This window comes from Pelmatolapia mariae, linkage group LG4, assembly GCF_036321145.2.
Source record: "Pelmatolapia mariae isolate MD_Pm_ZW linkage group LG4, Pm_UMD_F_2, whole genome shotgun sequence".
In the NCBI taxonomy this organism is placed as follows: Eukaryota; Metazoa; Chordata; class Actinopteri; order Cichliformes; family Cichlidae; genus Pelmatolapia; species Pelmatolapia mariae.
In genome coordinates, this window is record NC_086230.1 from 36,247,417 (window position 1) to 36,274,073 (window position 26,657).

Consider the following 26,657-nt stretch of genomic DNA (forward strand, 5'->3'; position numbering starts at 1 on the left):
GATGATAATGATGGTGATGATGAGGAGGATGATGGTGATGATGAGGAGGAGGATGAGGAGAATGAGGATGATAATGATGGTGATGATGAGGAGGATGATGGTGATGATGATGATGAGAAGGATGAGGATGATGATTATGATGGCGATGATGAGGAGGAGGATGAGGATGATGGTGATGATGAGGAGGATGATGATGAGAGGGATGAGGATGATGATTATGACGGTGATGATGATGATGACGATGAGGAGGAGAATGAGGAGAATGAGGATGATAATGATGGTGATGATGAGGAGGATGATGGTGATGATGAGGAGGATGAGGAGAATGAGGATGATAATGATGGTGATGATGAGGAGGATGATGATGACGATGATGATGAGAAGGATGAGGATGATGATTATGACGGTGGTGATGATGAGGAGGAGGAGGAGGAGAATGAGGATGATAATGATGGTGATGATGAGGAGGAGGAGGATGATGGTGATGATGATGATGATGATGAGAAGGATGAGGATGATGATTATGATGGCGATGATGAGGAGGACGATGAGGATGATGGTGATGATGAGGATGAGGATGATGATTATGACGGCGATGATGATGAGGACGATGAGGAGGAGGAGGAGAATGAGGATGATAATGATGGCGATGATGAGGAGGAGGATGATGGAGATGATGAGGAGGAGGATGATGGTGATGATGAGGAGGAGGATGATGGTGATGATGAGGAGGAGGATGATGGTGATGACTTGTTTCCCCTCAGAGCAAAGCGTCACAGATTGTTCCAGAATACACCGTTGAACTCAGAGGAGCTTCGGTGAGCTGGGCCTGCAAAGACAAGTCGTCCAAGAAGAACGTTCTGGAGGTACAAAGTCTTTTTACCCCAGTTACATCAGCTGCACACCTTCACTTCTTACCCGCTCGTTGTAGACCACTGTGGTGTTTGTGTGCAGCTGAAGACACGTCAGGGCTGCGAGTATCTGATGCAGTACGACAAGGAGAGCATCATCGGCGACTGGCTCAAAGTGATCCAGGACACCATCGGACAGCTGGTGCCAGACGGAACACACAGACCGGTAATCCTTCGAAGCCTCGCGCCTCATTCAGGCTCTGTGTTTCTGAGCGAACTGCAGGTGAATTACAGTGACATCTGTTTTCAGGAACAGGAGCACCTATCAGACAGTGAAGACGATGGTAAACATGTTACCAGCTGGTGTTTCTGATGTCTCTTCAAAATGACCCACAGAGTGATGGAATAAGTTTATTATTAAGAACTTTTTATTAGCAGGTATTGCACAGTGGTTGTCATAGTAACACTGAACGCTTTCTTCTTCTGCTGCATCTTCAGCGAGCAGGATCCCATCGGGAGCTGACACGGAGCAGACGCGAGTTCGGTCCAAACTGCGACGCTTCCTGCAGCGAAGGCCGACTCTGCAGAGCGTCAAAGAGCGAGGATACATCAGAGGTAAAAAGGCCTCCTGACCTTTAAACGCTGTGAATATCATCGACTTTTCTATCAGATGCAGATGTTTACCTGCATGTAACTGAACTGCTCTGTGATCCAAAGCTAACTCACTACAATAACTGTTGTTTCTTGCCTACAGACTCACCTGTATATTCATTTGCTGTTAGTTTAATGAGTGAGATTAGCAGCTGAGTTAACCCTTACACATTTACATCAACATGTGCACAGCGCACGGATAAATGCAAAGATCCAGAGACAAACAGAAAAACATAATAAAACAGTAATGCATCCGAGTGTGAGTTTATCAAGTTCAACAGAGACGTGAGTCACGATGTAGACGATATGAAAACTGTAAAATGATGCTAAGCCTGATGACACAGAAACATGCAGCTCGTTGATCAGACTGGAAATGTCTTCCAGACAACGTCTTTGGCTGCCACCTGGACACGCTGTGCCACCGAGAACACAGCACCATCCCCAAGTTTGTGGAGAAGTGCATCAGGACAGTGGAGCGCAGAGGTGACGGAGGCACACACGTTACCCACACGCTACAGGAGACGCACAACAAAACATCCCAAAAGGTTGATTGTTCATCTGGACGTAACGTTTTCAGTGGGAGAAACGTCCAGATGAACAATCAACCTTTTGGGACTGACTTACCTGGATGGTTGAGCATATCGAGGCACATCAAAACGCACGTGTGTGTGTGTGTGTGTGTGCGTGTATGTGTGTATGTGTGTGTGTGTGTGTGTTTTAAGGCTCACATCGTGTTTTGTTGTGTTTTAATGGTTGAATTTGTAACTCTGTCACACAGACATGGGTCAATTTTTAGGCTCTTTCGCTCATTAGCTTAGATTTGTAGTCGTACTGAATCTAATATGATGTTGCAGCCGTACATCACTGAAACAGGGATTTATGGTGAAGTGTTGTGCGACAGAATTCAGACGTTGTTTTTATCTAAGGTGGAAATGAAACAATTCTTAAAGGTTAAACCCAGCGACTGATAAACTGGAGTGTTTGTCTGCTAACTGGCTTCACTCGCTGTGTTCAGGTCTGGATGTGGACGGGATCTACAGAGTGAGCGGAAACCTGGCCGTGATCCAGAAACTACGACACAAAGCCGACCACGGTAATGCGGTGCTGACACAGTTCATGTTCGGTAACGGTCACGTGATTTCTCCCTGGATTCAAATGGTCGGATGGATCGTTCAGACCTGCGGCGGCAGCACGAAGCTGTTCGGGTGTAACAGATTAATCTGAACCCAAAGTCTGTTTGATCTGAAGTTTGGTTTCAGAAGACTGAAGCTGTCCTCTGTTTCTGCAGAGGAGCACTTGGACCTGGAGGACGGACAGTGGGAGGAGATTCACGTGATCACCGGCGCTCTCAAGCTTTTCCTGCGGGAGCTTCCAGAGCCGCTGTTTCCCTTCAGCGTCTTTGAAAAGTTCATCGCCGCCATCCGTCAGTGCACACGGTGTTTGACACATACATGTTAATACACAGCAAAGGAAATGTCATACACACTGTACCAGACCTGCACTAGCCCTGGTCTACTAATGTTTTTATCTTATGTCTTTGAACCCAGCTTTTAACTGAAGGAGGGTAAAGCTGGCCATACACTGTGATTTTTTCAGTCGCGTTATTCAGCTCCTGCTCTGATGCGACCTGAGTGCTCACACTGTGCGTCCATATGTAACCAACGGGGACACTAAAGCGGTCGCGCCAGAATATCGTGCTAAACAGAAAGGTTCTTTAAAAAACAAGGGGGAGCAAGCGAGTCAGGTACCAAGGGCACAGAGATGAGGCAGGTCTGATCAGAAACAGTTTATTACCAGGCCAGGGAACACCAAGAAAAACCATTAACAGCTAAACCCCCCCAGAATAAACAAACCCAATGCTAAAACTAGTAAAAATACAATTTTCTACATTTACTAAAATCCCCTGATGCAATGTCCCACAACCCTGGATGCATTATGGGTCCAGCAGCGGGCCAGAAATTCCTTTGCACGAGTGGGGTCCATGCCAGCCCTGTCTTAGGCCGACGAGGAGGAGCCTTCTATCCCCCTCTTGCCTCTCGCTGGGCCCCCCACATCCCAGCCCAGCTTCCATTTCACACCGGAATCCTCCACGCGATGCCACCATGGATCCCCTCGCGTCAGCACCCTGGAAATACACAAATAGGGGCCAGAAAACTCGTCCCGGAGGAGACCCTGGCTTATAGCCATGGCAACCCTTTCCCAGCGCAGCTGCACCCAGCATACGACAGTGGGGAAAGCGTTACCCACCTCTGCCCGGCGGTCGATTACAGGCAACGTCTCCCACTGTCGCCCTTCTCGCTGTCCGAACTGGGTCGCCGTGTCATGCTGGCCGTCTAGCATTCCTCTTCCAGTCTGGGGCCTCCCTCCTTCAGTGCTCAGCTAGCCAACATTCCAAAATCATTAGAAACTCAAGCAATGGCACTGGATTCGCCACTGACGCCAGGTGAACTCCAGGAAGCCCTAATAAGTATGCCCAATAATAAGGCTCCAGGTCCAGACGGCTTTCCTGCAGAATTCTACAAAGAATTCTGGACGATTCTAGCACCAGTTTTTTACAGAACGTTGTTGGAAATCAAAGAAAAGGGCAGACTCCCATCAAATATGAATTCTGCAAACATTAATCTCCTGCTAAAACCAGGCAAAGACCCTGTATATCCCTCAAGCTATCGTCCAATATCCCTTATAAATGCAGACCTTAAAATAATCTGCAAAGCTCTCTCAAAAAGATTAGAGAAAATAACCCCCCTCTTAATTCATCCTGACCAAACTGGTTTCATAAAAGGTAGGCACTCATCAACAAATACACGTAGATTACTTAATTTGATAGACTACTCATACAGTAAAAACCTTGAAACTACAATATTTTCTTTAGATGCAGAAAAAGCGTTTGACAGAGTTAACTGGAAATTTCTATTTGCAACTTTAGACAAATTTGGTTTTGGAACCTGTTTCATAAACTGGTTAAAAATATTATACAATTCCCCAACAGCTTGTGTCAAAACAAATGACCAAACATCCTCCAGCTTCTGTCTCCTGAGGGGCACCAGGCAGGGATGCCCACTCTCCCCTTCACTGTTTGCAAGTTTTATTGAGCCACTAGCAGCAGCAATTAGACAGAATACAGTAATTAAGGGCATAAAATGTAAGAATGTAGAACATAAAATCAGCCTTTATGCGGATGATGTGTTGCTTTTTCTCCAAAACACACAAACCAATATCTCTGGGGTGATTGAATTGATAAACTCTTTTGCAAGAATATCAGATTATTCAATTAACTGGTCAAAATCTACAGTCCTTCCGATTAATTGCTCCTTCCATAATTCTTCTTCTACACCACTGCAATCTGATAAGTTGTAAATGTGCAGAGGTCGACCGAGGAGTCGACTCCTTCCAGTCAAGTCTCCTGGTGTCACGGTGACCACAGAGAAACACAAAGTAACTAGATCACAATAATCCCAGCACACGTTTCTGATGAGCAATGCACCAAAAAGTGTCATCATGCCTCTAAACTGTTGTAGTACAGAACCTCAGCTGTGTGTGTGTTTGCAGAAGTCCCAGACTACAGCCTGAGGGTGTCCTACATGAAGGATCTGGTGCAGACTCTTCCTCTGCCGAACCACAACACCATGGAGCTGCTGTTCAGACACCTGCGAAAGTGAGTTTGCTCCGAGGCTTTATGAACCAGTGCAGACAGACAGCAGAGTGAGCAGTGCCCAAAACACTGCTAACTGCTAACTCGGCCAGCCTGCTCTCTGTCAGATACACCCCTAACAGTCCCAGTTACACACTGGGTAAAAGTGTGGAATGCACTGGATCATGGCAATGGTGAAATAGGTCTGCAACTCCCAAATAATCAGCCAGCTAAAATAAAATTAATCTGCAAGTAGAAACGAAGCAGCAGAGCATGAAGGTGATTAGGTCTGCTTTGAAAACGTGTATCTGTCTGTGCCTCTCCAGGGTGATCGAACACAAGGACTCTAACAGGATGTCGGTTCAGAGTATCGCCATCGTGCTCGGACCCACACTGCTTCGCCCCGAGACCGAGTCGGCAAATATGACGATTCACATGGTGTTCCAGAGCCAGATTGTGGAGCTCTTGCTCAACGAGTTCCAGACTGTTTTCTCAGAGAGCTAAAAGGAAACTCCTGGAATTTACTCTGCATCCTGCGAGAGCCCTCAGAGGACACATGAGTCTTCCAACACCCTCGAGGACATTGGACCTACACACCACCTCCTCTCTGACCCGGGAACCGAATGTGGAACTTATAAGTGAATCTGAGAGGACCACCTGATACCCAGGGTTGGTTCTGAAACCTCTTCACTCCTCTTTAAAGGGAGCAGACCCAATCTGACGTTTTATTGGCACCTTAAAACCATCAAACATGTGACAACGACATCTTTTGCCAGACTTGTAGCTCTCTGGACTGAAACACAGGAACTGATCCTGGGTAAACCTCCAGGACAGGTTTGAAACCTTACCAGCAAACCTTCACCAAAACGGTGAATGTCCTGTTAAACCTCTGAATGCCTCACATTAAACCAGACTGGTTCAGGACCCTTTGAGAAACTCTGAACTCATCTTCTATTGCTTTTTTGTTTTGTTTTTTTAACTCTGTGGACGTTAAACTTTGAACCGGGACCTGCTGGCTGTGTTGTCTGGACCCAAAAACCCTTTTTATAAATTTCATATATATAAAATGTAAATGTTGAGTATATCATGTCAGCGTCTCAGCATCATGCCTTAAAGGAGCTAAAAAACAGCAGAACAAAAAGTATCCTGATTGAATGGCGCTGTCTCAGGATCCTGTGCTTCTTCGGTGTACAGACACGATCCTTCCAAGTATTTTTGAATTTTCAGACCTTCCTCTGCAGATGACTGGAAATTTACCTTCAAGTTATGACTTGGTATGACTTTCTGGTATCTTTCTGTGAACCAGAAAGTCATACCAACCCAAAGAGGGTGTACAGTGTCTCCATGGAAGGAGTTTATTGGCCCTGAGCAGGCAGACTGTGGAGACGAGCTGCACATGTGATTCTGATCCTGAGAATCTCCATCCACCTGTTCAGGTATATCTACCAGAGCAGCCATCAGTCTGCGCTGCATTCACTGATGCTGGGAAACACAGATTCACACGGCAAAATAATTTTCTACATCAGTGTTGATACCATGAGTATGTTTAAGTTAAATAAAACATGCAACGTATTAAACACTGGATCAAACTTTAGACTTTATGATGTGATGATCAAGTTTTCTTAAATATGGAGCTTCATCAGCAGATGGAACATTATAGAAAACGCATCTGAAACGCTCCGAACGAGAGACAGAAGCTTTATCGACTGTTAAACTGTAGATCTGAGTGAAAGGAGGCTCCACTGAACACAGAACAAAGGATTTAAAACTACATCACAGCCAGGGATGGATTTTACAGGACAGTTCTTACTGTTATAATTAGTTATGTATGTTTTTATAGTACTGAGTTTCTATGCACTACAGATGCAGAACTAAGTTACTTTGTTAGGGAAGATATTCCTTTTTGTACAAGAGGGCATTTTCCTGACTTTAGTTTGAAATAAACTGTCATGTATGACGGTGTCCAGCTGGGTCTGTTTCTCTTCAACACACCCAGAAATCAAACACATCAAACTCTTTATTTAACACAAATTCACCAAAGGGCTAAAACCACAACCCCAGACAGAAATATAACCTGCAACTGTAATGTCATCCAATAAAGATGGCTGCTGAAGCCAAAGTGTGAATCATCGAAGGTCAACAAAGAGCTGAAGCTTTGGCGGGAGGACTCACAGATGTGCTGCTTCACGCTTGGTTACTGGCGTTCCTGGCATTTGGTGGCCATCGTTGCTGTGACTATCATAGCAAAAATGACCAATCACAGTGCAAGCTAGCAAAGCTTCCATCAGCAAGTAGCATTAGCCCAGCTAGCTGCCTGTTAGTAACTTTGTTTGCATTGTGTTATTCTGTATTCAGTAGCCGCTGTCCCAGGTTATTTGCATAATGTGATTTCATTGGCTAACAGCCATGATGGAGCCGCTGAATAAACACGAATAAAAGACAACAGCAGTTAGAAATCTCAGGTTTTCAGACCCTTTGTTGTGAAACTGTGTGTAGCAGTCATACATGCTGTATCGCCTCTTTGTGTTATTTGGGAGATGTGATCATGGTAAACTGTTACCATGGTACCAGGTGCTCGTCGGACGATGCTCATCTTCTGCGGTTTCACCTGAGACGGTGATGTGGATTGTCGAGCTGCATTGGACCTGAGGGTGTAAAATAAAACTCGTCAGAAGCTTTCACATCATGATCAGCAGCTGCTTCATTCTTGTGCTTCAGAAATATGCGAACAGGTTCTTCTTCTTTTTCTCTGAGCGCTTACAGAAACGACACAAACCACCTGAGCTGTGAATCCTGATCAGTCTGCAGCAGATTTTACTCTTCAGGAAAATCTTCACTAAAAAATTCTTGAGTACAAATGTTTGTTCGTGTTAGTGCATCAACAACAAAGGTGGATATCAAATCTTTGACCTGTTTTACTTCATAAGAACAATTTAAGGAAGGAGTCATCTCATTCTGATCTCAGTCTTCGTTAAGAAGGCATCAGCTTAAAGTGCTGGCACTGACCCGTTAACATCCCACCCAGGATACAAAAGACTTCCTGGTTCCTGCAGTGGAAATCTCTCTGAAAACAAACAACTTTTAGATTTAAATTATCAGATTAAATCAGGCCAGGAAGAGCTGAGCTGGTCCTGTGCTGTGGGTTTACCTGTGCTGTTGCTCATGCATTCCAGACTCTCAACCAGGTCGCGCCTCCCCACCTTCTCCAGCACATACTTGGCCACCTGCAGAGCATCAGAGCTGTTACTGTCCATCTCTGCTCAGGACAGCGTTAGGACGCCTCTAGCTAGTAAAAAGGTCCTTTGTGCCAAAAGCAGTCAGTGTGCTGAATAACGAGATGCTGGGATGTGTATTGTTGCGCTGAAGTTTTGTATATGTGCATATATGTGTGAATATGGGTTGATATCAAGTGACTCGATTGATCTGTTGATGAACTGGAAATAAATTTCCATCGATATGGAAAATAAAGTTATTTTATGCTCTCGTTCTGATCCAGGTGCAGTGGATTTATCCGGGCTGCAGGGGGCGCCAAACTTCACACACAATAAAAGATTCTTAATGAAATATTTCAGGTTTGATGTTAACTGTGATTCCAATCCAATCCAATCCAATTTTATTTATAAAGCACTTTAAAATACCCAGCACAGGAACAAAGTGCTGTACAGAACATAAGTTAAAACAATAAAATAACAGAAAGCAGCAAAAATAAATAAATAAAACATAATACATAAAATTAAAACAGCCCTATATTAAAACAAAAACAAGATAAAACAGCATCGAATCACCTAAAAACAACTAAAATAAAATAAAAATAAAAACCAACATCTCATGTGGTGTCAAAGGCCAGGGTAAAGAGGTGGGTTTTCAAGAGTGATTTAAAAACAGGTAAAGAAGTGGCCTGTCTAATCTCTAAAGGAAGCTCGTTCCACAGTTTTGGAGCTGCTACAGCAAAAGCTCGATCTCCTCTAAGTTTACGCCCAGTCCTGGGTACATTCAGGAGCAGCTGATCAGCTGACCTGAGAGAGCGGGTGGGTGGGTGTATAAGGCTGTAGCAGCTCAGAGAGATAAGATGGGGCGAGGCCATGGAGAGCTTTAAAAGCAAATAAAAGAATTTTAAAATGAATCCTAAAAGAAATGGGCAGCCAGTGAAGTGAAGCTAAAACAGGGGAAATGTGCTCAAACTTTCGAGTGCCAGTTAAAAGACGAGCTGCGGCATTTTGCACCCTCTGTAGTTGGGTAATATATGACGCGCTGACCCCAATATAAAGTGCATTACAGTAATCCAGCCGAGTGCTAACAAAGGCGTGGATCACTGTCTCAAAGTGCTGCCGTGAAAGAATTGGCTTTATTTTTGCCAGCTGCCTGAGGTGAAAGAAGCTAGATTTTACCACTGCCTTAATTTGATTATTAAACTTCAGATCACAGTCCACTTTGACCCCCAGGTTTGTGACAGTTGGCTTAACGTACTGGGCCAGGGAATCTAAATACACATTGGGGGTCTCAGTGGGGCTACCAAAAACCATCACCTCTGTCTTTTTATCATTGAATTTTAAAAAGTTGACAGACATCCAAGGCTTCATGTCATCGAGACACTGGAGTAATGGCTGTGTGAGGTATCTGCCTTTTTTCTTTAGAGGGACATAGATCTGACAGTCATCAGCATAAAAGTGGAAAGCAATGCCGTGCTTTCTCAGTACAGAACCAAGAGGAAGCAGATATAAAGAGAAGAGGAGGGGGCCTAGAACTGAGCCCTGTGGGACACCACACAAGAGGGGAGCGGAGGACGACACATAGTCACCGAGACTGACACAGAAAGTTCGCCCCGCCAAGTAAGACCTGAACCACTCCAGTGCTGTGCCCCTAATGCCCACCCAGTGCTCCAAACGAGAGAATAAAATGGCATGATCTATGGTATCAAACGCAGCTGTCAAATCTAAAAGCACAAGAACAACACAATCCCCAGCATCAGTAGCTAAAAATATGTCATTAAAAACTTTTAAAAGGGCTGATTCAGTGCTGTGAAAGGGTTTAAAACCAGATTGGAAAACCTCTAACACATTTTGCTTTTCCAGGAAGGTCATTATTTGGCTGTAAACTACCTTTTCAAGAATTTTGGAGAGAAAAGGTAGTTTGGAGATAGGCCTGTAATTTGCACGAACTGTAGGATCAAGAACAGGTTTTTTAATCAGGGGTTTGACTACTGCATGTTTAAAATCTTTAGGGACAACACCTGACATCAGACTATGGTTTACCAGCTCAAGAACCAAAGGCCCAACTGTAGGTAACACCTCTTTTAAAAGTCGAGGAGGGACATCATCATTTGGAGACCCTGCAGGCTTAAGATGACCAACAGTCTCCTTTACAAAGGACAGAGTCACAGGCTCAAACCTGTCAAAGACAGCAGAGCAGGAAACAGAGACTGAGAGGTCATGAGCACAAGGAGAGATTTGAGCCCTTGTGGAGGAGACCTTCTCAATAAAAAAGTGTAAAAAGTTTTCACAGGCTTCTGATGAGGGCTCGATACAGTCAGTATATGGTGCACTAAGAACAAAGTTAATAGTTTTAAATAAAACGCGCGGGTTGTGACAGTTTGACAAAATAATGTCAGATAAGTGTTTTCTTTTGGCATCTTTTACAGTTCTTTGATATTGACGCCAACAGTCCTTCAGCATCTGGAATGACACTTGTAGTTTGTCCTTTTTCCACTTGCGCTCAGCTCGACGGCAGTCGCGTCTGACAGCTCGGGTCATGTCGTTCAGCCAGGGCTCAGATTTAGCTTTAGGCAGTCTGGTTTTTAATGGAGCGACAGTGTCCAAAGCAGTCCGACAGGTGGAATAAAACCATGAGCTCAGTTCCTCAGTCTGGCTGCATAAAAAATCCGGGATCTTACAGATCTGGTTAAAAACTGTTGAAAAGTGCTCAGCAGTGGAGGAGTATCATGGAATACTTCATCAGCTCTTTCCTCATAACTGCCTGAAACAAAAACTGCACCACCACAAAAACCAGAAACGAGACAAGCTGCAGAATAAGGAAACACCAGCATTTCTCTTCCTGTTCACTGCACTGAGCTCGACCTGCAACCCGCACACCTTCATCTTATCTACTGTGATCGCCTTTAACATTCTTAGTTCGTAACTTCTTACAATGAATTGTGCCACACGGCTCAGTTTACTGCATGTTTCATTTCTTTATGGTTGTGTCCTACATATACACTATGTATGACATATAAAATACATAAACTTATGAGATGTTGTATAGAAATATTACCTTATTACCTAATATTACCGACGTAGAACGTGTAGAAACAGTGGAGGCTTCGTTATGGCTTCCTGTATGGTTGACGTTGGAGTTTGTGCATAAGTCACTGTGTAGGGATCACGGTGATCCTGATCCTGTCCGGATTAATTCGGATCACAATCATCATGTCTTTCTCTTATTTTATTTTTGTAATATTTCTCCTGTTTAATATTTATATTTTATTCCAGCACAGAAGGTGTGGCGCGCCCACGCCAATCGCGCTATTCTGTTCTGTTTTGTACAGGCGGATCCCCAGCCCTACAGTTCCGCCAGCGGCCACAGGCGGCAGCAGCGAGCAGACATCGCTCAGAGAAGAAGAAGACGCGAGCGGCGCGTCGTCATGGAAACAGTTTGCTTTCGGTCCGAGACGAGAGAGTTCACGGAGGGAGTGAGAGCGCCTGAGCTCAGGTGAACACAGAGAGGATTCAGGCTGTTACAGGTGAGCACTGACGTCAGACTCGAGCTGCGTTCAGGACCCGGTCGTGTTTTCAACTTCCGGTGGATCAAAGCTGCTTTAGTTGGCAGCTGTGAGGTCACGTGACCAATAACCGTGTACGCTGTTAGATCGGTGTAGCTGATGTGATGTCACGTTGTGATGTCACCGCTGTTTGCACCGTGGTGTGAGCTGCAGCAGAGGGAGGAGGGGCTTTATGTGACCTCTGACCTATCTGCTTTCTTATTAGAATTCCATCAGAAGTGATCAGGTGACTCCTCGCTGCCTCAGGCTCACTTTTATGTTTCTGCCTTTCTGATGAACTCAGTACTTAAACAGGAAGTTCAGTCCGTGACTTACATGAAGTCAAGAAGCTGTGTGACATCACCAGGAGGTGGCGATGTCACAGCGTGACATCATCGACTTCTCTGCGTTGGAGAGAGAGCTGCAGGCGGCGGTCGAGTCTGAGCGGCGACATCAGCGTGAGAACGACGCCAAGCTGAGAGCCGTCAGTCAGAGAGCGTCCTACGACCAGTTCAGGTAGGCGGGTCCTGGAGAGGCCTGGACCTTTTCAAAGCATTTCCAGAGTCTTTGGATGAGTTCCAGGAGATTTTGAGCTTTGGTTAACAAGGCTGCTGAGTCCAGGAGGGCCCTGGTCAGTGATGCTTTAAAGGTTTTTCTCACAGCTGGGTGTGGTTTATATGTCCCTCAGAGACCTGGTCCTGGCCTGCCACATGAAGCCTCTGGAGAAGAAAGATAAAGACGGCGCACCGCGGAAACAGCCCTGGAACCCCGTCGCCCCGAGCAACAAGTGATGTCTGCCGACCTGGACCAGCGTGGACCGACACGCTGTAGCCCACAGAGTCTTTTATAGTCCTGCTGTGATGTCAGAACATGTGACACATGATGAAAGCTGTAAACAGGAAAAGAGATCAGATGTAACAATTCATCATTTCTAATAAACCTGAAGAACGTGAACCATTCTCCCAGCATCACTGACTCCTACACCTGTCCACTCACCTGTGAGCTGTGGACGTCTTTCACTGTACTGACCCAACACTGAGGTCAGAGGTCATCAGGTAGTCGTGCAGGTAGTCCCACCCTGAGAGCGTAACAGCAGCAGATCAGGTGTGTGGACAGGTGTGCAGTTCTGTGTTTCTTCTGTCCTCACTCCTCTGATTTCAGATTCTCACACTGAGCAGCAGGGGGCGCTCCAGGCCCACCGCTCAGCTTTGTTTGGCATCTCTGGATGAAGGCTGAGCACTAACAAGCGTGACAGAGCGAAACCGCTCACATGTGACCAACTGTGAAAGACACTGAGATGAGTTTTTATTACAGGAAGTGAAAAAGGAAAAGTAAGTGTCAGCGACCCTGGAAATCATGTGACTCACTGGTATCACTATAAATATAGAATAGAATTCAACTTTATTGTCATTGCACATGTAACAGGTACAAGGCAACGAAATGCAGTTTGCATCCATCCAGAAGTGCTTTAGCCATGATATAGATATATTACAATATATATTAGCAATAATATAGATATGTAAGTATATTACAGAAATGGGTCTATTATGGTATGTTATAATGTACACGCTATGAAGGTATGTTATGAATATGCTATAACTATAAGTATGTACAGGCTATGAACAGGATATAAATATGAAAAAATATACAGAAATATGAGATTAAAAAAAACTATACAGAAATATGAGATATACAGCTATACAGAAATGTGAACTATGCAGGTTATAAACAGTTGTAGAATTAAAAATTATTGTATTGTACAGAATGATTATTTACACAGAATTATACAGTAGTGCAGTTAAGATAAGTGAGATATGTGGATAATTTCTACAGAGGCTATATAAAGTGCTGGTGGTTGTTAGGGGTGGTTCAGTCCATGTTATTATTGTGTGTATGAGGGTACAGTTGTCCATTGTGTGTGTGTAAATATAACAGACTCTGTGATATCAGCTGATGTTCTGTCTGTGAAGGCTCTCGGTCATCCAGGTCGTGGTGATCTAAGGAGCTTGGAAGAAACGCGACTGGACATCTTTAAGCTTGTGAAGACATTTCATCACAATCAGGATACTTTGATAATCCCAAAGGAAATTATGTATCTGACAAGCTTCTTCAGTTCCAAAAGCAAATGATCAACAGTGGGTCGACCACTGTTGATCCTCTGCCTAATCACATGAGCCAAGGTGTGAAAACAGGTGTCAGTATCAGCCAACGTTGTGAAACCTAGCCCCACCCTGTCATGTGACTCACTGACCTCAGTAGAGGTCAGTAGAAGATGTGAGTGGGTGTTAAGGCGTCTGTGAAGGGTCTCAAACTGGATTATAGATGGCAGACAGTTGGTGTCCAAAGATGGTCGTTCACAGTAGACATAGATGCTTCTTTCACTCCTCTTTCAAACCATCTGTCCTCTCTGTCCAACAGGTGAACATTGGCATCCTCAAAGAGTGACCTTTGACCTTTAGATGCAGATGTACAGCTGAGTCTTGTCCCGTGGAGGTGGCTCTTCTATGTTGTGGCTGTTTGGTGTCTCCAGTCTGAGCACTCCTCGCTGCTCTGCACAGCTACGTTGTTGAGTTTGTCTTTGTGATGAACCAGTTTGTGTCTTTGTGTGTTGCTGGGTCTGAAGCAAGGGCGTAGATTTGGCATGGACAGAAGGGACATGTCCCCACCAATATCCAGCCATTATTGAATTGTCCCCATTGATCTCTTCGAGTAAAGAAAAACAAACCCGATAGAAAGAAAAAAAACGATGTGTCAACGTCTCATTCACCCAGCGGTGCAGAAAGAGTTAAATTATGTTCTCTACTGGAGTCCCACCTCTTGTGACAATATGGCCAATGTGATTGGCTGTGCCTTTCAGGGAGCTCTGTTTAGTTTTAGCAGCGGCAAGCCTGCGCTGCGAGGAGGAGAGGAGGATGGCAGCAAAAAGGAAGAACCTGGATATAAGAAAGTATTTTTCAAAGAAACCTGTAAGTCACTTAAAGTCAAGTTAACTCATAAAATGTGTCCGTCATAATAACGTTACAGGCTATGCTCGGCTTTGGCCCACCTCAGTCTAAAATTGTATGTAACCATGAATAACGTGTTTTGGAAACTAACTGCACAACAGGCAGCACTGTTAGTTCTCTCAGTCTCAGAGCAGCATTTCTAATTTTGATTGAAACTGTCAGAGAAGACGGAGCCTCGAGCAAGCCAGGATATTAGTTTACAGACGCTGTTAAAATTATATGTCTAACGTTAAAATGTTGGTGACACAGAAATTTCATCCTAATGGCACTGACATATTCATAGGGTTAATTTTTGAGACAAAATATCATGAGGTTGTCATGATTTTGCAAATATTCCACCTTGTAGTGCAGTTTGCACAAATTGTTTAAAAATGCACTCACCCTACAAACATTACTGATGAGTCAAGATCTGCACAAACTGACAGAAACACTGAAGCAGCTCCACATTTTATTCTTATTGTCATGTATGTCCTATTTGTCAGCTGACAGAAGAACCAACACAAAGCTCAGAGAGTGATGGTGACACAAGATCACAGGTGGAATTGGATGGTGATGATGGTTCATGACTGTATTTGAAGCACATGTGTGACTGCATGTATTTGGAATGTCTCACTGTCATTTATCAGGTGACAGAGGCAGCTCTGCCATGTTGTTGCTCAGAGGTGAAGAGGCGAGGTCACAGGTGACTGACTGATGATGTGGTGCTATAGATTAACTAGTATTTATTATCATGACAATTGTTAGGCTGCTGATGTAAATGGATTCATTAGTGTATATTTGACAAAGAATCTGAATTGACATGTCTCACTTTTTATATGGCACGAATCAATGTGTTATTTTATCAGGTGGCAATATGTCCTAGTGCAGTCAGAGGGGAAGAGCCAGGGCCAAAGGTGAGGCACATCAAGCACACAATAATCATTTTGTGGTATCTTAGATGAGTAGTTTTATGGACAAAAACCAGCAGGTCATTCAGTGTTCCCTTAGTGCTAATGTATCAGAGATGTTGGTGTACTATAACTGAAGCTGCAAATGTACTGTTTATAAGATTGGGGAAACCTGCAGTCAGCTGAGACTGAAGAAGGATGAGTGACGAAACGTTTCTCCCACAAAACGCTACGTGCAGATGAACAGAATCAACTTTTGGAAAATTAATTACCTGGATGATTGAGCATGCATCAAGACGATATAACTGAAGTAATGTTGTTAAGTTCTTAAAGTCATATTCTTTTATTGTCATGACTGTATTTGAAGCTATTTTTATTTTTGTATGATACCTGATTTATATGGAATATGGCTGAAGTAAACTAAACTCTAAAATACTTAGTCAGTCATTTGTTTAATAGTAATTTAACATTATATAATTCACATATAAAACTATGAATTGTAATTTTTAATGATCTAAAAGCATGTAGAATAGCATATGTAGGCAAGTAGATTTCTCCTTGCCTACATATGCTAAAAGGAAAAAAAAAAGAAACAGGGGAGGGTTCGGTGGTTGAATCATCCGTCCCCACCAATGCCAAAACCAAATCTATGCCCTTGCTCTGAAGTACACTGGCATGTCGTGCTTGGAGAAGACTCTCCTGAGTGTCTCTGATAAACCTCAGTCAGTGATCACGATGATGTTTTGTTTCTCCATAGTTGGTGTCTGATCTTCTTTACTGTGGATCGTTTTTTCTAATGCACTCTGATAACCCTGCTACAGTCTGTTACTGTTATTAATACTGTCCTTTCACTTTGTTTCATAGCTTTTGAAACATCTTGCCCAGCTTAGTTTTTCCTAAATTGTAACTTGTGTCCTCACACTGATGTGAAACAGGAAGTGGTTTATGCTGAGCAGGTCTGCACACAGAGGTGCAGACGAGCACAGGAGTGCTGCCTCTCACTCATATGTGGAGACTGAAGTGGGGCCGGTCCCGAGGGTGACGGTTGTTGTTGGTGGCCCGGTACAGCAGAGGAGTGAGCCCTCGCGCTGTCACAGAGGATCTCTGTGTGCACAGCGCTGCAGCAAACATGAAAGTTGGAGCTGCACGGTGAAGTTTCACAGAATCACATGGGAGGAGGCTTCATTACAGCTCCGGCTCATCAGACGGCTGCTGGTGACTTTCTACACTTTTCTTCAGGTACGGTTCTTCCTCTATGGTTGTGAGATATAAATCTGCTGCTTTCTGTGTGTTATTCAGATCAATATTCTAACATATTAATCAGCGTGCCTCCATCAGACTCAAACTGATTTATGAGGAGTCTGTTTTAGAGTTTCAGAGAGTCCCTCACACCTATAGTCACAGCATGTTAGAGGAAAGACGTTTTTCCACTGCACTCTGTTTAACAGCACATTTCTATTTGGCTCAGATGGTAGAGCAGATCAGCTACTGATCGGAAGGTTGGTGGTTCAATCCTTGGCCTCCTCAGTCTGCATGCCAAATATCCTTGGGCTAGATACTAACCCCAAGTTGCCCTACGGTGTGTGACTGTGTGAGTGTTGGTTAGATTGCACTTGAGGTTAGAAGTGCTTGTGTGAATGAGGCATGTTGTATACAGCGCTTTGAGTACTCCTCTGTACTACTCTGATTAACAACCCTTTTCTATTGGACTCTACTCTGATTAACAGCATGTTTCTATTGCACTCTACTCTGATTAATAGCACTTTTGTATTGGACTCTGATTAACAGCATGTTTCTATTGGACTCTACTCTGATTAACAGCCCTTTTCTATTGGACTCTACTCTGATTAACAACCTTTTTCTATCGGACTCTACTCTGATTAACAGCATGTTTCTATTGCACTCTACTCTGATTAACATCACTTTTCTATTGGACTCTACTCTGATTAACAACCCTTTTCTATTGAACTCTACTCTGATTAATAGCCCTTTTCTATTGGACTCTACTCTGATTAACAGCATGTTTCTATTGGACTCTACTCTGATTAATAGCACTTTTGTATTGGACTCTGATTAACAGCATGTTTCTATTGGACTCTACTCTGATTAACAACCCTTTTCTATTGGACTCTACTCTGATTAACAACCTTTTTCTATCGGACTCTACTCTGATTAACAGCATGTTTCTATTGCACTCTACTTTGATTAACATCACTTTTCTATTGGACTCTACTCTGATTAACAACCCTTTTCTATTGAACTCTACTCTGATTAATAGCCCTTTTCTATTGGACTCTACTCTGATTAACAGCATGTTTCTATTGGACTCTACTCTGATTAACAACCCTTTTCTACTGGACTCTGCTCTGATTAACAGCATGTTTCTATTGGACTCTACTCTGATTAACAACCCTTTTCTATTGGACTCTACTCTGATTAACAACCCTTTTCTATTGGACTCTACTCTGATTAACAGCATGTTTCTATTGGACTCTACTCTTATTAACAACCCTTTTCTATTGGACTCTACTCTGATTAACAGCGTGTTTCTATTGGACTCTACTCTGATCAACAACCCTTTTCTATTGGACTCTACTCTTATTAACAGCATGTTTCTATTGGACTCTACTTTGATTAACATCACTTTTCTACTGGACTCTGCTCTGATTAACAGCATGTTTCTATTGGACTCTACTCTGATTAACAACCCTTTTCTATTGGACTCTACTCTGATTAACAACCCTTTTCTATTGGACTCTACTCTGATTAACAGCATGTTTCTATTGGACTCTACTCTGATTAACAACCCTTTTCTACTGGACTCTGCTCTGATTAACAGCATGTTTCTATTGGACTCTACTCTGATTAACAACCCTTTTCTATTGGACTCTACTCTGATTAACAACCCTTTTCTATTGGACTCTACTCTGATTAACAGCATGTTTCTATTGGACTCTACTCTTATTAACAACCCTTTTCTATTGGACTCTACTCTGATTAACAGCGTGTTTCTATGGACTCTACTCTGATCAACAACCCTTTTCTATTGGACTCTACTCTTATTAACAGCATGTTTGTATTGGACTCTACTTTGATTAACATCACTTTTCTATTGGACTCTACTCTGATTAACAGCCCTTTTCTATTGAACTCTACTCTGATTAACAGCATGTTTCTATTGAACTCTACTCTGATTAACAGCATGTTTCTATTGGACTCTACTCTGATTAACAGCACTTTTCTATTGGACTCTGCTCTGATTAACAGCATGTTTCTATTGGACTCTACTCTGATTAACAACCCTTTTCTATTGGACTCTACTCTGATTAACAACCCTTTTCTATTGGACTCTACTCTGATTAACAGCATGTTTCTATTGGACTCTACTCTGATTAACAACCCTTTTCTATTGGACTCTGCTCTGATTAACAGCATGTTTCTATTGGACTCTACTTTGATTAACATCACTTTTCTATTGGACTCTACTCTGATTAACAACCCTTTTCTATTGAACTCTACTCTGATTAATAGCCCTTTTCTATTGGACTCTACTCTGATTAACAGCATGTTTCTATTGGACTCTACTCTGATTAACAACATGTTTCTATTGGACTCTACTCTGATTAACAGCGTTTTTCTATTGGACTCTACTCTGATTAATAGCCCTTTTCTATTGGACTCTACTCTGATTAACAGCATGTTTCTATTGGACTCTACTCTGATTAACAGCACTTTTCTATTGGACTCTACTCTGATTAACAACCCTTTTCTATTGGACTCTACTCTGATTAACAGTATGTTTGTATTGGACTCTACTCTGATTAAAAGCACTTTTCTATCGGACTCTACTCTAACAGCAATTGTCTATCTCTCATGTAAATGGCCCAGTTTAGTCACTTTTGTTTGATCCCTGGTTCTGGTTGGTTCTTATTGCTCTCTGGTTTCTTCTGCATGTTTGTGCTGTTCTTAAGGATTAGTTTGTAGAAGCTGAGCTTGGAATCATGAAGGATCAGAACTTAAACGAGGATGTGATGAAGATCCTGGAAGAAGCTCCTAATGCCAGAAAAGCTCTGAGGGAAAACTACGACAATCTGCTCAATGTGGCCGACTACTGCTACAACAACTACATTCAGGTACTAATCAGGAGTTAGTCTTTGTTCTAAGCTAGGCTAACAGTTTCCCTTTGTCTCCAGCCTTTGTGCCAAGTTAGGCTAACCATGATGTGTCTCTATCAGGCTGGTGAGGGCAGTGTGAAGGCACTGGAAGAAACAAAAAAGTTCACCACCCAATCACTGGCCAGCGTTGCTTACCAGATAAGCACTCTGGCCAGTAGCGTCCTGAGTCTACTTGATGCCCAGACCAATCAGCTTCGCAACATGGAGTCGTCTATCAACCTGATTGGTCAGGTAGGCCCCACCCAGTCCACGTTGCTGATTGATGGTTAAAATAAGACAGGGGTCTTGAACTCCAGGCCTTGAGGGCCGGTGTCCTGCAGGTTTTAGATGTGTCCTTGATCCATCACAGCTGATTTAAATGGCTAAATGACCTCCTCACATGTCTAAAGTTCTCCAGAGGCCTGGGAATGAACCAATCATTTGATTCAGGTGTGTTGACCCAGGGTGAGATCTAAAACCTGCAGGACACCGGCCCTTGAGGCCTGGAGTCCAAGACCCCTGAAATGAGAAATCCTGTTTTCCTTTCGGGATAAGAGTGTAAGTATGATGTAAAGGTCCTGATTAGAGTCTGAAGCTCCTGACCTTTGACCCTCACAGTGCTGTGGTTCTCACCTTAGGCAGAAAACACAAAGTCTATGCCGCAGGGGGCGCTGCAGGGAAGGAGGGGGTGTTTTTTTTTTCAAACAGAGAGTTTGGTTTTGTATTTTGGAACAAAGTCGTCAGGCAAATGACAATATTGAAACTATCATATCACAAACTATTGTTTATGAAAACCTGGAAGAGTTTTAAAAGAAAAAGCTAAACCAGATCATTTACCCTCTGAACAACTTACTGAGCTCGGGGTCAGAGTCACAGTTGGTATAAGTGATGGACGGCTCTTCTGGGTCTGTAAAAACAAGCCGATGCTGAAGCAGCTGGATAGTGTAGTGGTAAGACCACACACCTTTGGAGCAGAAGTCGCAAGTTCAGTTCCCTTCTAGTATCCAGTAAGGGCCCTGCCTAGGCCCCCCATGCCAAACACCAATCCCTGAAATTGCGTGGCTATGTATGCAGCCTTTCCGCAGCTCAGACACGACACATTTCATTGCATGTTGTACTCTATGTGAGTGTCTTACACCTGCATTTTCTCTAATGTCCAGCAGGGGACCACTACTATGAAGTCTGCTTTCATAGATCTATATGGGAAAGTGAGCCTCACCTGATTCTGAGCTCAGTGAACTGTTTGCCGACAGTTTCACGTTTCAGGTCCGTCAGAATAAACGTCAAGTCCATGTTGTAAATGCCGCTCTTTCGAAGAGTCAGATCCCACGGTAGCAGAGCACCGGAGACCTATCCAGGGTCCATCCTGCCTCTCACCCTGGGATGGGTAGAGGCTAACAGTATAGCATTGATTATATACCACAGTAGGCTGAATTATTCACATTCAGAAACGATGGGTGGATGTAGAGATGGGTGGATGGGCGGGTGTCACCCGCATCAGAGACGTATGAACAGTATGACGTATGATTACAACCTGTTCAAAGGTCTGAGGTCACCTGCTTCTCCCTGTGTTTGTCTATGATGCTGAAGCTCATGGTTTCTGCAGCGCATTAAATTTAAATGGAGCCACCATGTTGGACTTGCTCACACTGACCTGGTCCAGACTCGGGTCCAGTAACCTCCGACCTTTGTCCTCAGACCGTGGACATGCACAAGGAGAAGGTTTTCAGGAGGGAGATTGGTGTGTTCACGGCGGTGAGACGAGTCCCGCGCAGCCACAAGATCCTCCCTCCCACCAGCACGCAGCCACGCCCATCATACAGCCGCAAGCCAATCAACTACCAGCAGCTGGACAGTCTGGGCCACGGCATGAAGGTAACACACACACACACCTGTCCGCTCTAACATCTTCAGCTTTGAGTTTGTCTTTGATCTTTATCCAAAAAAAGCTCTCACTGAGGTTAGAAACATTTTTTAAAGGTGATGCGTTAGACCGCAGCACACACAAACACAACCTGTGACATCAGCAGATGACCTCCAGGCTTTGCTCTGTTTTATCCACATGCTAAAATCCAGCAGAGCTGCTCTTTGGTCAGGTGATGTGAGCTTGTGCACAGTGACAGGTGTTGCAGGTGTGGGAGGCGGAGCTCTCGGTACAGTGTTTCAGTATTTCAGGCCTTTGTGGCCTTTGAAGCTCTGAAGACATGAGAGGGAGGCTCTGCAGCAGCTGGTGTGAAATCAGACACGGGAAAGCAGAAGTGATGCTCTGCCCCGTGTGCTGCGTTCACGATGCTAGCAGGAAGTGTCTGAACCACAGAAGCAGAAATGACTGTGCAGTGAGACTTCCTCCTTCAGATGTTGGGTCACCTCTGTAGGCTGCAGCGTTCTCGTGCAGGTTTAGTTTCATCTGTAACATCCTCTGTTTCTGTTTGGGAAATGATGAGACTCGTAGCACAAATCCATAACAGCCGAGCTTGTGTTCACAGCACGCCATCAGTGCAGCATAACCTGCACACGCTCACACGCCGACAAAACCGACCTGACCACGTCACCTGGTTTATTCTCCGCGTCACGCCGGTCCTCCGAGGCTGGCAGGGATCATGGGTCGCGGCTGCAGGTTAACCAGCCTAAACAAGTGAATCTCAGCCTGGCTTCAGATCACATTGCAGCACCAACGGCAGCCATGGCGCTGATCCCTGATCAGACCTGTGAGTTGACCGAGCAGCGCTCTGCTCCATCCTGCCCTGTGTGTGGGAATTATTCCTTGATGCCACGCAGACCTCCGAGGTTCCACGCCGGGCTGTTCAGGATGTACCTGATGGTCACGCACACTCGGCTCATGCTCTCAGTGTCACAACTCTGTTTCATCACACAGCGTAAAGGAAACATTCACATAAACATCACATTTGTGGAGATTTTTAATGTTGCTGTGCTGCACACACATAAACGTCACATGAAGGATGACCGTATTAACAGCTCTGTTGCCCGCCTCAGCCTGACTCTCAGCTTTTTGTCAAACACATTTTTATCTTGAGAGTAAAAAAAGACAGAAAGAGGGTGAGAGTTTCTCACATCAGCGGCAGCGAGCGCTCGCACACTTCCTGTCTGCTGTCGCCTTCTCTGTGCGACACACGAAGCTCTGCTCAGGTCACAAAACAGCAGCAGCAGCAGCAGCAGCAGAAGAAGAAGAAGTGCTTCTAAAATAACTTTAACACATTAACCACACACACTCACACACACAGGCACACACACACATTTGCTGTGCTGTCTTTGTGAGGACCCACATGCACCTCCTCAGGCTCCTGACCATGAATCCACAAATGTTTCATTCACCCAGACAAAACAACTTCCCCCCATTCCAAACTGTCCTCACAGTGCGGTGATGCCCCCTCCACCCCGGTCCCCACTCACATACACACACACACACACACACTGGGAGCCCGGCATCTTTGTTGAGCGTGGGAAAATGTTCGGAGAGACTAATTAGTGCTGCAGCGGCCTGAGAGGCTCCATTGATGCTCACATTGGTCTCTGTGTGTCCCCCCTCCCTGCAGGTCTCTGGGAAACAGTCGGACAAAACCGGAACGATCCGCAAACACGGCGCCTCCATCAGGTTTACTTTAGTTCTACTGTGTTTCTATTCAGAGCTCCTTCTGCTTTCACATCAGCTTGCTCAACAGGAAGCTGAGCTTTCGTGTGTCTGTGTGTTTCAGGCCCAACAAAGCTCCAGAGGCAGTCCAGTGCCCCATGGTGCCCCCTGCTGGCGGGTAATAACCAGACACCTTTAATCCTCTAAAGCTTTAGGTCTGGTTTTAGGGTCAAGACCTCAGTTTAGCTCTGAGCTTTGACTGCAGCATCACAGAGCCTTCAGTCAGAGCTCAGGGCTGAAACCTGATGCTGCTGCCTGAGGTTAAAGGAAGTCAAACCCACTGATGGGACAAACACAGTATTAAACAGCAACTCCAATCTGAACTTCATTTATCAGCTTTAATGTTGAAAAGCTTGTTTTTCAGCTCCAGCTTTGGGAAACCTGTAGCTCCACCCACCATCCCCACCACCTGGCAGGCACCGCCTGAGGCTGACATCATCACCACGCTGCTGGACGATGCCCCACCTCCTCCTCCTGCTCTCATTGAGATGCCAGTTCCAGACGGCGCCTTGGCCTTGCCTCCCCCACCTCCTCTTCCTGGTTCATCGGGAGATATATTAGCCCCACCACCCCCTCCTCCTCCCCCTCCTCCACCCTTTTCAGGTGCTAGCGCACCCCCACCAGCTCCACCCCTCAGCCTCGAGACAGGTGAAGACAAAACAGAAAAATGTTTTTGATGATGCCATAGCAACTACAAATCAGTTAGAAATGCACAATTAGTTAATCCTGGTTTAGTTAATCTCAGATATGCAGGTTCATTCATAGCTATGTCTGGATTAGTTAAGCCTGGACTACTTTACCCTGTATCAGTGTGGTTGGTTTAATTCTAAATATCGCAGTGTAACCCTGATCAAACTGTGTGACATCATGATGACATCACGTTTCCTCCCTGTCCTCAGTGGTGGAAGAGAACAGTTTTCCCTGTGCCTCTCTGCCTCCTCCTCTTCCTCTCTCCGAAGACGACGGCTTCCCTCCGTTGCCCGGTGACACCGCAGACCTGCTGGCCCCACCCCCTCCACCTCCACCTGACCAGGAGATAGACGGTAGCATTTTTAATATTGAACTGCGTGTGCGTTTCCTGTAGAAAGAGATTGAAACATTTAAAAATTGTGCAGTTTAACCCAGTTTGGAGCCTTTGAAAGTCTGATTTTATGCATATGCAACAACTTTTACTGTAAGGATCAATGAACCACTGGTGCATGTGCAGTTTCCTCGACTCACTGATAAGTCTCAAGATTCTCTGAAAAGGTTCAGGTGAAGAATAAATCAGTGAACACACTTCCTGTGTGATACATGGAAAGTCCGAATCATTCACAAATCTGGTATTTTAAAAGACGCCAAAAAACCTCCACTCCAAAAATGTGCAGTTTAAGTATCCGTTTCTTCTTCTTTGGTGCTTTTTGTCAGCCTTCCTTTGCTTTGTTTTTCTCCAGTCTTTTCTTCTTCTGTGGTTCTTTTGCAGTGACCCTCCCATCCAGGAGGAGTCACCGCCGTCGCTCACCCCCGGCCACTCGCTCTCTCTCTCTGAGGGTCCGCTCAGGCCCCGCCTCTCGCTGCCGCTATACTCGCTCTCTGTTCCTGCCTACTGTCCAATCACGTAAGCACAAAGTCGGGGAGCTACAGGTCTGAGAAGTCATGAGGTCCTTGAAAGGGTTCTTGAATATCTTTCAGGGCCATAAATGTTCCTTAATAATGTTCCAGGAGTTCCACTGTTCATTTCAATCCAAACTTTATTAGGAATCTGTCGTGGTCCTGATCAGCGACAGTGTGAAAGATGGACGTAGCTAAAGCGCCTTATAGCTGCATTGTTTTTAATGGCCATCAGGGGGCGACACCGTTTCTTTACCTCAGTCATCGACTGTTCGGGGACTGAACTGGCTAACAAATTACAGTTTACATATCATTAGCCAATGAGGCTGCAGTTTCACACTCAGACCCGCCCCTTGAGGCTTCAGAGCAGGACTTGACTAACTGATGGCTGATGTCATTGTAACGGCGTCCATCTTTGGTACTGCCTGTGGTCTCAGACGATCACGCCTTCATTGCCCGGATACTGACCGGCTTTTTTCTGTCTGTCAGTCATGATTCCCCCGCCTCCCCCCTATCCTCCCCCCTGTGCTCCGCCTCGTCTTTCCTCCTCTTCATCTCGGCTCTGCTTACCTGCTCGTCTCGAACACCTGGGTAAGACGAGAACTCTGCTGCTAGCATGCAGTACTCTTAGAGGTAGTACTTTTGTAGAATTAGAGCATTAACACCTGCCTCCTCACCCTCATAGATCTGGAGATCCCAGCCCCACCTCCTCCGCTCTCATTGGATGATATGGCGGGGTTTGATGACATACCGCCCCTCCCACCTCCGGTGGATTACGACACCAACGCCCCTCCAGATTACATTGAGAAAGGTACTGAGGTGACATCACAGTTTGCTGTGATGACATTATTCCTACAGTCTGTGGCTTGTCTAACTGCAGTTCCTTTCTGTGTCCAGTGAGGGCGCTGTACAGCTATGAGGCTGTGAAGCCCGATGAGCTGTCCTTCACTGAGGGCGACATCATCTACCTGACTCAGCGCCATGACGACGGCTGGTATCAGGGCGTCCTGAATGGCAGACAGGGCTACTTCCCTGAGAACTACGTCGAATCATGTGGCTAAATGAAGCCCCGCCCCCTCATGTTTAACAGCCCCACTGTAGCATCCACTGAATGATTGTTAATGTAGGGTAACTTGTTGCACACCTCGGATCAGGTAGACTTCTCTGTTCTTAGCTTCTGGTTGGTTTCCCCACACCTGATTGATTAACCCTTTGAGCGCTCGTACAAATCCTGTGATTAATGAAATAAAGTTTTTTTTTTTCTCAAAGCAGCAGCCGTGTCCCTCCCTGCAGTGTGTCCTCTGTCCTTCAGAGGGCGCTGCTCCTGTTCGGTCTCTCTGTCTTCCCGTTTGTTTCTCAGGTGCTTCAGAGTTGATCTGTTAGCGTTCGTACACTTGCATACATACGGATACACCCAGACATACATATATGCACATACATGCATATATGTATGTATGTCTGTCTGACTTGGTCGGTGTGCCCCTG

The 26,657-nt window shown here is 44.8% G+C and overlaps 3 protein-coding genes across 8 annotated transcripts in view; all 3 read left to right on the plus strand.

Moving 5' to 3' along the window:
• Nucleotides 1-8,624, plus strand: part of LOC134626632 (rho GTPase-activating protein 12-like) — a 37,530-nt gene extending 28,906 nt beyond the window's left edge. For all 3 annotated transcript variants that reach the window (XM_063472611.1, XM_063472614.1, XM_063472612.1), the window contains 9 exons: nucleotides 765-866; nucleotides 955-1,077; nucleotides 1,162-1,195; nucleotides 1,350-1,466; nucleotides 1,887-1,985; nucleotides 2,518-2,595; nucleotides 2,791-2,925; nucleotides 5,052-5,157; nucleotides 5,460-8,624. In XM_063472611.1, coding sequence (XP_063328681.1) covers nucleotides 765-866; nucleotides 955-1,077; nucleotides 1,162-1,195; nucleotides 1,350-1,466; nucleotides 1,887-1,985; nucleotides 2,518-2,595; nucleotides 2,791-2,925; nucleotides 5,052-5,157; nucleotides 5,460-5,637 — 972 coding nt within the window. In that variant the 3' untranslated portion in view covers nucleotides 5,638-8,624. The remainder of the gene's footprint in view (nucleotides 1-764; nucleotides 867-954; nucleotides 1,078-1,161; nucleotides 1,196-1,349; nucleotides 1,467-1,886; nucleotides 1,986-2,517; nucleotides 2,596-2,790; nucleotides 2,926-5,051; nucleotides 5,158-5,459) is intronic.
• Nucleotides 8,625-11,758: 3,134 nt separating this feature from the next.
• ccdc103 (coiled-coil domain containing 103) lies at nucleotides 11,759-12,833 on the plus strand. 2 transcript variants are annotated; one of them, XM_063470917.1, is made up of 3 exons: nucleotides 11,759-11,869; nucleotides 12,192-12,403; nucleotides 12,576-12,833. In XM_063470917.1, exons 2-3 carry the CDS (start codon nucleotides 12,264-12,266, stop codon nucleotides 12,676-12,678), a joined length of 243 nt encoding a protein of 80 aa, XP_063326987.1. In that variant the 5' UTR covers nucleotides 11,759-11,869; nucleotides 12,192-12,263; the 3' UTR covers nucleotides 12,679-12,833. The 2 variants fall into 2 exon arrangements, with proteins under 2 accessions (XP_063326987.1, XP_063326988.1); XM_063470918.1 differs by having other exon boundaries at nucleotides 12,255-12,403.
• A 3,913-nt stretch (nucleotides 12,834-16,746) lies between these two features.
• abi3a (ABI family, member 3a) lies at nucleotides 16,747-26,440 on the plus strand. Of its 3 annotated transcripts, XM_063472616.1 has the most exons (13): nucleotides 16,757-17,018; nucleotides 17,248-17,278; nucleotides 19,751-19,912; nucleotides 20,015-20,185; nucleotides 21,632-21,808; nucleotides 23,488-23,546; nucleotides 23,647-23,700; nucleotides 23,947-24,230; nucleotides 24,482-24,625; nucleotides 25,045-25,179; nucleotides 25,662-25,763; nucleotides 25,858-25,983; nucleotides 26,070-26,440. In XM_063472616.1, the coding sequence occupies exons 3-13, from the start codon at nucleotides 19,781-19,783 to the stop codon at nucleotides 26,231-26,233; spliced, it is 1,548 nt and encodes a 515-aa protein (XP_063328686.1). In that variant the 5' UTR covers nucleotides 16,757-17,018; nucleotides 17,248-17,278; nucleotides 19,751-19,780; the 3' UTR covers nucleotides 26,234-26,440. The 3 variants fall into 3 exon arrangements, with proteins under 3 accessions (XP_063328687.1, XP_063328686.1, XP_063328685.1); XM_063472615.2 differs by lacking the exon at nucleotides 17,248-17,278 and having other exon boundaries at nucleotides 16,762-17,018; XM_063472617.1 differs by lacking the exons at nucleotides 17,248-17,278; nucleotides 25,045-25,179; nucleotides 25,662-25,763 and having other exon boundaries at nucleotides 16,747-17,018.
• Nucleotides 26,441-26,657: the final 217 nt, after the last annotated feature.